The sequence below is a fragment of the Chelon labrosus genome (genome assembly GCF_963514085.1).
Source record: "Chelon labrosus genome assembly, chromosome: 12".
NCBI classification, from domain to species: domain Eukaryota; kingdom Metazoa; phylum Chordata; class Actinopteri; order Mugiliformes; family Mugilidae; genus Chelon; species Chelon labrosus.
Window position 1 is genome coordinate 10108739 of NC_140345.1, and position 11048 is coordinate 10119786.

Sequence of the window (11048 nt, forward strand, 5' to 3'; positions counted from 1 at the left end):
TATTTCCTTTTATTCCGTTTCATTTCCTTTTATTCTGTTTCATTTCCTTTTATTCCATTAAAAAATAAAACATCAAAAAAATAACATTTGAGTTCCTCCTTATCTCTTCTTTTTTTTGCCAAATCAACAGTTCAACTAAATTACTACTTTTTCTGGTAGAAAAGACTGTGTTGTTTTGGGGGTTTAGTTTTTCTTTCTATCAAATTAAAAATTTTTGCACAGACACAAAAGATGGTTGCATGGCTCAGTTGTATTACACAATATACTCTTTTATGTCCTTCATCACGGCTATGTCACGGTGGTTAGCTGGAGGCATGAACCATAGAACCACAGAGCAGAATATGAGGCTACTGTTATCAACATGTCATCTTGATGTGTTGTCAGGAGCCAGAATCAGAGGAGTAAGGTTAATAGCTCCAAACTGAATTTTATTTTATACCAGCGGCCAGTCGTTAAGGACTTAAATGTGATCATATATCTGTCAGTTTCTCTTCACTTCGTAGTGTACGGCAGAGAGAGCCCCTTTGGTACGTTGTTATCAATCCATTCCACTTGTTCAGAAGGCCCACATTACTGAAAATCCAGTCCACGTTTTCCCTGCGACCTTGCTTGCGCCTCGGTACCCGCAGCCACACAGAGCCGAACAGAACACCGTTAGGAAGAACATGAATGGATGGATGGATGCCCAAATGTATGGCGTCAGATAACTGCCATAATCATGAGAGCGCAAATACAAACTTAACGAGCACGGGATCAGAAATCGAGGGCGTAAAAAAGATAAAAGAGAGAGGTAAAAACTTGCTCGCTCTCACTTCTAACCTCCTCACTCGCTCGCTTGGGGACGTTTCAGCGCTCTCGATATTTTTTCCAACCCGAAATACGTCACGGGTGTAAGGCTTGACAAGACGATTGCCGATCATGTTGCCGATCGACGTTTGTCGGCGGTAGGTGGCGGTAATGTGCTTAATGCTCCAAACAAGGAAGAAGGAGGAGTTAACGAAGAAGTTGGTCGGCGCGGCATACACCTGTTTACATGGCAACACGGATAGGTCACTTTTGCATCAGGCCGCGGTGATGGAGCCGGGAGGAAATGTAAGTTAAAATTGTTTTTGCGGCATATGAACTTTGTGCTCAAGGTTTACTGCTAAAGCTGTTATTCATGTTTGTGTAAAACATGTTACATTACTAGACACGTTAGCACCTATGGTTAGCACCAATAACCAACAGGTACGAAACGTCACCAGGCAGCTCGTATGAATGATTCAAAATATCTGGTAGCGTTGTTAGACACTCCTGTTTTATGTATTAATTATTCAAACCAAGAAAAAAAAGAAGAAATTCTGCAAGCTAGCTATTCTGCACGCAAGCTAGAAGAGATGCTCAATGTGTACGTTGTTTTTGTTTGTTCCAGAGCAGCATGAGAGAAATTGTAAATACAGCACAAAACCTGATTGCTGTAATTAACAACACACTGCAGTCTCCCAGTGTCCACATCAGTAGGACTCCTGGACAGCAGGTCAGCCCACAGCTCCCACCTCAGCAACCGGGACAACAGGAACTGCAAAGGTTTGTGGAAAACATTACGGTTTTTAACCAGTGTATCATTCTTTATTTAGCATTATATAATTTTTATTTATTTCTCTATTTTTTGCAATTCAGGGGGAGGGTTCAGCATGCCCACCCACTGGCCTCATGTCAACCCTCAGTCCAGCAAGAAATGATGAGGTTCTCCTTTATCCTGTGTTACAATGGATGAAATACTTCAGATTTTGTGTAGTATAATGTTTTACAGTAATTGCATCTGTGAATTGTTGTTTGTATTGTTTTAGATCATTTCCAGGTGTCTTTCAGAAGGGTCTGAAAGGGAAATCCAAGTTTGTACCCATGAAGCGCAAGGCACAGAAGGACGTTCTAATGACATTTTGCCTTCTGGGTCACATGACCACAAAAACCCCAAAAGGCAGCGACGAATTCAAGTTGATTCAAGCTGGGCTTGGCAAACGAAGCTTTGAGGTCAACAAGAACATCAGCCATGCTGAAGTATGTGCTAGTAGTAGTAGGTAGTAGGAGGAGCTTATTCATATAGTGCACACTCACATTGTACATAAATTCTGTTTGTACAGTTGTCTGAGATCCTTGACGTTCATTTTCCCAAGATGCGAGGCCTGAATGGAGCGTGGTTACTCTATAAAGCAATGGGTATTGTATCATATTCATGTTATTTTGCAGAGACATTTACCTGAAGAAAGTCACATTGATTAGTGCAATATGACACACTGAATAAACGGTTTAAAGTCAAGATTGAAATACATTTAAAGGCAAGATTTAGTAATTAAATAAAGTAAATTTAGAAATGCATTAATTGGGGTAATAAACCAAAATATTTTGTCACAAATAAGAAAGTAACCATACCATATACAAACCAATAACACTTTTTTTTGTCTTTTGCTAACAATATTTTCCAAATTGACATTTTCACAGGTGGGAGTGGACAGAGACCCCTGACAGTCATTTCGCCAGAGACTGAAGGGTATACTGGAACCATTCTCCATAATGCGAGCAATGGGGGCAAATCGGTCCTTTACATAGTGCCACTTCAGGCAGAAATAGATATGACACCTCTGCCATTGAGTTCCAAAGAATTTGACAAAATGCCCAAAGCGCACTGTAATAGGTGCAATGAGGAAATGCCGTTAGCTCTCCTGGTAGTACATGTCAAATCCTGTGGCAGTGGAAGTCTCTCTTGCAGCGAGGAATCAGTGACTGTGGATTATGCAGAAGAAGATGTACATGATGAAGGCAGCACAGAAGTAAGTGGCTGCGTCTTAGCTGTTCTATGTAATCACACTTATTTATGACTAATAGCTAAACAACTGCGAGACAGATGTAGAATTTACCCCACTTGTTCCGGATGCAGAACCCTTCAAAAAGATCAGAGATGTTATGGAATCTTTGCTTCTCTAATTGATGGAATTTTATTCTATACTCATGTTTCCTCATATGTTTTCTTACTTTTTTCAGACAGAGAATGCTTGTTGCCCAATATGCCAGACAGCATTTCCCCTGGATGTTGTTGAGATGCATGCTAGCGTATGTGGTGAGAGGTAGGACTAGTTAAATTGTCCCCTGCGTGGAAAAAACAGATTGTTGCATAAAATATGATTATTCAAACTATGTGTTGCTGTTACTGTTTGTGATCAAAGTAGTTTCTTATTATTGATATATTTCTTATGATATAATAAAGACATACAAGTATTAGCCCATGTTTAAAATCATAAGATGTCTAGTCATTACTGAACATTATTGGTGAGTGTGCAAATACATTGACACAAATTCATCTGTTCTATTGTGTACAATTCTCAGACCTGTGGAAGACAAATTTACCTTGGAGGTTGAAAACAATGATCCTCAAAGGTCAGATCTATAATAGGCAAGTGTAAATGTATTTAATTATATGTAGATGTTTATATAAATGAATAATATACTTTTTTTTTTCAGTCTCGATGACATTTTGCATAAACTAGCCAGCGAGGTGGACCACTCTCAGACATTCTCAGTCTGTGTCACTCGATCCAACTTCTTTCACCGTGCTCTTCAACAATGGAAAAGACAAAAGAAGACCACCCCAAAATCCTCTCTTAAAGTTTGCTTTGTTGGAGAAGCAGGCATAGATACAGGAGCAATAAGAAAGGAGTTTCTTACTGGTAACTATCCTCTCCATTATTTTGTCTTTTTTTAAATAATCTGTTTTGTTGATATTTGCTGCTTGTGCTTAACTTATGTGCACTTATTTATTTTGGCAGAACTGATGAGTGGAATTGAAATGCGCTACTTTGAGCCTGGCAATGACAACAAAGGAAAAAATCCCATATACTCTATAAGTGCCTTGGAGGATGGTTACTTCAGGTAATTTCCATATGTTCATATTATGCCTGTAAATGTACACAACACATTCACCATGTCATAAAATTATGAATTTGGGTACCTTGATAGGAAAGTGCGCCCAAACCTCTGCCCTTTTTAATTGTTCCTTAGGAGCTTTGGGGAGATCATTGCTGTGAGTTTGGCCCAGGGTGGTCCAGCACCAGACTTTATGCGGAACTGGTGCTACACCTATCTTACAACTGGAGATCTTGACAGTTTGGCGGTAACCCCTGAAGACGTGACGGACCTTGAAATTATTCAGTTAGTTGAAAAGGTATTGCAATTATATTATTAGCATGTGCAGTGCTGAAATGAATTTTATGTACTGTATTAACTTTGGGGGTGATTGCTATATGTTCATCTCATTAGGCACAAAGTGCCTTTAATAAATGTTCTCCTGTTTCTGTGGTCAAAAGTACACATGATCTTCAGTAGGATTTTTTGCTATTTCTTCCAAATTAAAGGGTGTAGAAGAATGTGCTGTTAGTTGTCCCTGCACTTAATTAAAAAGTATGTGTGGATCATTGAATATTTTACAGGTAAGAGCAGCCACTGATGGAGAAATGCAGAGTCTGGCTGATGAACTGCTTTCCTGTGGATACACAGGTCCCATAAATGCAGAAAGAAAGGACCCAATAACAAGGTGTTTAGTAACACACTGAATTTTGTATTTTTAGCAGTTGAACCTTTTACGCATGTTAATCATACTGCAGCCTATGTAGCCTACTACTGAATGTGGGTCACTGAATGTGGGCATTTATCTATCAGAACCATCATTCTACATTCCCTGGCCCGACTTTTGCCCATGCTTGACCAAATGCGAAAAGGCCTGCGGCTTTACAACCTTCCAGATATGATGGAGAAAAACACTGACCTATGTCGGCCATTGTTTGTACCACTTCAGGATAACAAGGTAACATCTAACAGATGAACGCATTCAACGCATCTTGGCATAAATTCTGATTCACCTGCTGTATATTCTTTTGTCTTCATTAGCCTGATGCAAACTTCATTATGGCAAGCTGCAAACCTGACTTCAGTGAACAAGGAACCTCAAGACACAATCTTGAACAAAGTCTTCTCAACTGCCTCCAAGATTTTCTTCAAGAACTAGAGGATAATGGTAAGACACATGAGTTAAATATCCAATTTTTAAAGCCTTCCTCTGTTATCCCCTTCTTTATGAAAATACATTTTCTGCCTGTAGAATCTGAAGGTCAATAAGATCTACAAAGCTGTACATTTAAATTTGAGTTAATAACCATTTAAGACTCAAGCATCCGTTTTGTCTGCAAGCAGTTCACATAATTCCTGTGTCAGACACACTGATATACATCACACCCAGTAAATGACTATGATAACAGTTGCTTAGACATAGAATGACCCAGTATTTTCTTTTATTAGATACTCATCCCGAACACTTTGATGAAAGAGAAGAATTGGACACAACAGTGGTTCATAACACAAAACCCCTCACAGTTCCATCAGTCCTGCAATGGTTAACAGGGCAAGCACACAAGCCAGTACTGTCAAGTGAAAAAAAAAACTTTGAAATTCACATCAAGTTCAATCATGGATGTCAAGAGGAAGAGCATGACATTTGTTTCCCAATAGTTAGTGCTTGTACAAACACCATAACTTTTCCTGTGGCACACATGAGCACTTACAGTGAGTTTAAACATGTGCTAACTCTAGCTTTGCGCTTTGGGAGTACCTTTGACCGAGTTTGATTTGTGGATCAGTGATGACAATTACTGTATTTGAGCGTTCAATTTTACACAGCTGACACGTCTTTGCTGTTGAATTTGAAACATTTCTCTTAATGAAGAGTAAAACTTTTGTTACTGTTTTTTTTTTTTAACAGATGTAACATTATTTGGCATGATTAACATGGTGATTGTTATTGGTTCAGTTGGCAAGTCGTCTGTGTACATACTGTACCATGTTCAAATAAATATCTCTGCCAAAGCATTGTGATGGTCCTCTGGGATTAATGGTAGATTGTAGCTGTTCCATTTCTTCAGGATGCAGTGGGCTGGGAATGTTGGGTACTTCGACCCCACAAGAAGACCCGTCTGGAATCCCTGCATTTTCCCAGTCAATGGTGTCGACGTCTGGATGCTGCAACACAAATGCAGATACTGATAGCAAATTGTTCTGAACTTGTGACATTTTAAATTTAGAAACAAAAATCCTGTTGCTGGTGCAGCTAATTAGAGTTTAGTAAAGTTGTCAATTTTAAACACATGGATACTGATGAGTTTATTTTCAACAGATTTAAATCATTACTGTGTTAATGCTGTGATGTACCTGCTCAAAGTTTTCTGCTTCAGTGGGGGGGTTCTGAATGTGGCCCATGACCCACAGCTGATGGGGGGTCAAGTTTTGCTCTGTGCGCAGTGGGTGGTTGTTCCACCCATCGTTGAATTTGGCCAGATCATCATTAAGCCGTGGTAGGAAGATGTAGTGTGCGCAAAACATGTGAATGTCATTGGTAATGTCTAGTAGGCCATCTTCTTCCAGGGTGTGCAGTAAGTTATAGTAGATCTGGGTCACAGCCATCCACACATCTCTCCATAAACGCTCAATTCTGAAAGTACAATTCATGTTTTAAAGTTTTATAAAAGTTGATAATTTCTTAGTTTCTCAATATGGATAACAAACAAACATACCTCTGATTATGTACACTTTTTCCTGACACAAAACTGCCCCGCCCAGTCCCTCGCACAGTGAACATGCACCGTGCTATCCCAAGATTTTCAACTCCTTGATCGGCTCGTACTCTACATTAAGACACAATATAGCAAATTGTCTGGTTCATGAGGAAGCTAACTGACATGCATGACGTTTCAGCTTAGCTGTTTTTAAAACTGTAGAATGTGTTCATGGTTTAAGGAAAAGGTCTAAAGGGATAATAGCCTCAAGTAAGGAAGCATACCTTGATGGCCAACCAAACTGCTGCACAGATTTCAGGAAAAGATGGAGAGCAGTGTTCGACCTGTTGTTATTATCAGCATTCAGGTACAGGATCTAAGAACAATAGAGTGAGCAATTGTATCCATCCTACCAAGAACACATCCGGTAACAGAAACATCTTATCTACCTTTCTTGAATAACCATCCACGCTGCCAAAGATAACAATGTTGTATCTATAGACAAAAATACACAGATAAAAAGTTAGCCATGACGTTTCCAGACATTTTTCAAAACAATCAGTGCCAGTAGAATGTGCAACATGCCATATTATGCAAACCTTATTAGTTTGTGATTAGTGTCCACATGGACAAGTGACAGTGGCCCCCGGACAGAATAGGTTCGTCTCACTGTGCTCCCCATGTGTGTCAATCGAGACAGAACACCAGCAGAGTCAATTCTGTGCATGGATCCTTTAATCCTGTGCCACTGAACACGATGGCCCTCAGCCTGTAACAGTCCTTTAATAAGTCTGTATCCTGCATGTGGAGCGCTAGATTTAAGAGCAGCAATTTTGTTGTCTAGTTCCTGATCAGACATGGAGCTGTATGATGTCTTTGATGAGATGCCATGGTCTTTCATTCTCCTGAAAATGGTTCTCTCACTAACGCCGAGTAGATTGGCCACACATTGTACAGGTAGTGGTATTTCAAAAAGATAATTCAGGAACTCAGCAGAGAAGTTTAACTTAGGGCGTCCTCTTTCCCCTTGCTCCAATGTGAACAATATTGAACCTTGTTTCTCTTCTATGGCATCTTTAACAAGTCTGCCTAGCTGTATTAATGTCTCTGTTATGGAGGAAGGTATCTCAAAAATTCGAGATGCTGCATCAAGTAAGATGTATTCTTGATTGCAAACATACTCCAAATAATCAAGATCGACAGAGGACTGTTCCTGGATCCACTGAAGTCTTGTCATTAGACGTTCCAGTATGCTACGTAGGATTTCCTGAAAGCCCAAGAGAAAGTTTTAGTTTTTAAATGAACAAACGCATTTAAATACAATGTGACTTTAATTAATCATCTCAGTGGTAACCATAGCATCAGTTCAATTTAAATAACTGAAATATTCACAAGAGCTAGCTTCTTTAAGAGGTTTGGTAGATGAGAGAAAAGTCATCAAGCAGCTATTTCAAATATTTAGTAATGTTGTGACACTTGTTTAACGTTCATATGCCGCAAAACAATTTTAACTTACATTTCCTCCCGGCTCCATCACCGCGGCCTGATGCAAAAGTGACCTATCCGTGTTGCCATGTAAACAGGTGTATGCCGCGCCGACCAACTTCTTTGTTAACTCCTCCTTCTTCCTTGTTTGGAGCATTAAGCACATTACTGCCACCTACCGCCGACAAACGTCAATCGGCAACATGATCGGCAATCGTCTTGTCAAGCCTTACACCCGTGACGTATTTCGGGTTGGAAAAAATATCGAGAGCGCTGAAACGTCCCCAAGCTAGCAAGTGAGGAGGTTAGAAGTGAGAGCGAGCAGCGCCACGGCTTCCTCAATTGCTCTCTCTCACAATTGACACACTTGCACAAAAACTTAATTTGCCACATGATTATTTTTTACCTCTCTCTTTTATCTTTTTTACGCCCTCGATTTCTGATCCCGTGCTCGTTAAGTTTGTATTTGCGCTCTCATGATTATGGCAGTTATCTGACGCCATACCAAATGTATATAAGAAAGTTTTTCAGGAAAGTAAGTACTCATCACTGCTGGTAGTAACAATACAAGCTCCAGCCGCCAGCTAACAGCAAAATGTCCCGTGTAATTTATGAAATGCTCCATGTTTGACAAATAAAAACCTGGCTTACACACTACAGACAATCTCTGCGCATGTCTTACCTTTGTTGTTTTGGGTCAAAAGTTACATTCCAGCTGTAAAAGAACGCTGCTACTTAGCTAGCTAGTTAGCTAGCACCATATAAGACTTACTTATTTAACTTGAGCTTTTATTTGAGAGTAATGATTAGAAAGTGGAGAAAGCCAAGTTATACACACACACACACACACACACACACACCCACACACACTCCTTCCTCCATACACAAGGGACTCTTTGACAGGTTATGGGGCGGGGGCAGTTTTTCAAACTAACAATAGTGTTGTCCCATAGTTGAAATGGGTGCCCTCACATAGTCAGTGTAAGGGTGCAATGTTGTGTTGTGTAAACCTTTCCGCTCTGCTTTCTGTCATCCACAAACAGGTGAAGGACACTTTGCCAAATGCCACAGACAAGAAGCTTCATGACACGGTGAGAGAGCTGGGGAGGAAGATTTGGGAACACCTCTTTGACAACTGAGATGTGCCATGAAGAAAGAGAAAGGCTCCCTCATCCTGCTCACTGCCATCTTTATCCTTGCCCCCCTTATGGCATGAGAAACACTGGCATATTAAGACTTAAATATCACGATCTGTACAGTGACTGTAACAGAAAATGGAGCTTCTGCATAACTTCACTGATGACCAACTTAGACTTGGCTGATACACAGCTGCTTTAACAACTGCCACAAAGGCAACAAACAAAATGATGTTGGACTTTTTAAATACACTACATGCACCCCCTGTAATAACAACAAGGCTAAGTTTTTATTTTCAACATGATGGCTTCTAGCTATCCTGGATTTGGTATCATCATCATCAGAAATTTTATTTAATAGGATAAACCCCTTGAGAGGAATCCTCTCGTTTTCGAGGGGGTCCTAAAATACATTACAACCAAAAAATAAAGAGACAAAACACAATCAACAATCTACAGACATATAACGACAAAGACAACGGACATCAACACAAACATAAAAAAAATAAGTAAAAGAATAAGAATAAGCACAACCTCTCGATGGCCACAAATGGCCATAGCAGTAGCCTAGTAAAATAAAAAGTATAATAATAACATAATGTTGCGAATTAAAGTTACAGTGTGTTACAAATAATATTGATATAACATCATCGGAAACATGTGCAATTTAACTCAAAATAAGAAGACAAGGAAAATTTGAACCTATGAAAAGAAGTCAATGAGCGTATGTTTAACGGAAGATTATTCCAGTCTGATGGCGCTTTAAACATAAATGCTCTTTTACCAATTGTTTTGTTCACTGTAGGAATAAGGAAAAAGTACTGGGATGAGTGCCGTAATTGATATGTTGTGGAATATGGAATCAAAAATTGTTTTAAATAAGCAGGATAATTGCAATGTATACATTTAAAAATAAAGTGTAACCAGTGATTATGTCTTCTTATACTGAGTGAGGGCCATTTGAGTGTATTATACATGGTACAGTGATGAGTGTAAAAAGAACAACCAAGAGCAAATCTACAAAGACTGTTATATGCTGTGTTAAGGGGTAGAAGATTGGTTTTGGATGCATTTAGATATATTACGTCAGCATAATCAAAAAAAGGTAAAATAAGTTGTGAGGCAAGTTTCTTTCGAACATTAAGCGTAAAACAGTTCTTGGATCGAAATAAAACACTGATACCAAAGTTGATTTTACGAAGAATATAGTCTATATGAGGTTTGAAAGTAAGTTCTGAGTCAAGCCATAATCCTAGATATTTGAATTGTTCAACTCTATGCAGATTCATACCATCATTACATGTTATGATTAAGTTATTAGGTTTCATTTTTAGGTTATGTTTTGTACCAAAGACCATGGAGTAAGTTTTAGTTTTATTAAGCAGCAATCTGTTAGATGACAGCCAGTTTTGCACAGCATCAAAGTCTGATTGAAGGTATGAAACAGGTGATGTGTAGAATTGTTTCACTCTGAGGAGTGGAGGAGAGCTTTAGAGGATTGAGCTATGCAAGACAGAAAGATGTGTGCATATATAAACATTCCCTAACCATTTATATTATGGATAATGAGTAATACCTTTATTAATGTTAGGTTAGTTTTATTAGGGACATATGCTCAGATATTACACATAGACAACAGAAGGGAGTATTGAGGAGCCTGGGAGCCTCAATCCAGGATGAAAGTGGAAAATATATAAAATGAATGACTGACATTTTGGTGTGTGCAATTAAGGAAAGGCTAACATGACAAATACAATAAACCACAGCAACATTAATTAATGCAAAAGTTTCAAGGAGCTGCTACCAGTCAGATAGTACTGGAAAAATAGATGGTACGTAGAGGCTGTGT

The 11048-nt window shown here is 39.1% G+C and overlaps 1 protein-coding gene across 1 annotated transcript; it reads left to right on the plus strand.

Annotated features, from left to right (window-relative positions):
* Positions 1 to 701: 701 nt before the first annotated feature.
* Positions 702 to 8566, plus strand: LOC311497178 (uncharacterized protein). The gene is made up of 15 exons (XM_084557362.1): positions 702 to 1092; positions 1412 to 1566; positions 1660 to 1725; positions 1830 to 2040; positions 2124 to 2199; positions 2482 to 2810; positions 3022 to 3104; positions 3364 to 3414; positions 3499 to 3704; positions 3804 to 3906; positions 4036 to 4198; positions 4464 to 4567; positions 4693 to 4837; positions 4921 to 5047; positions 5329 to 8566. Exons 1-15 carry the CDS (start codon positions 958 to 960, stop codon positions 5652 to 5654), a joined length of 2280 nt encoding a protein of 759 aa, XP_084413488.1. The 5' UTR covers positions 702 to 957; the 3' UTR covers positions 5655 to 8566.
* Positions 8567 to 11048: the final 2482 nt, after the last annotated feature.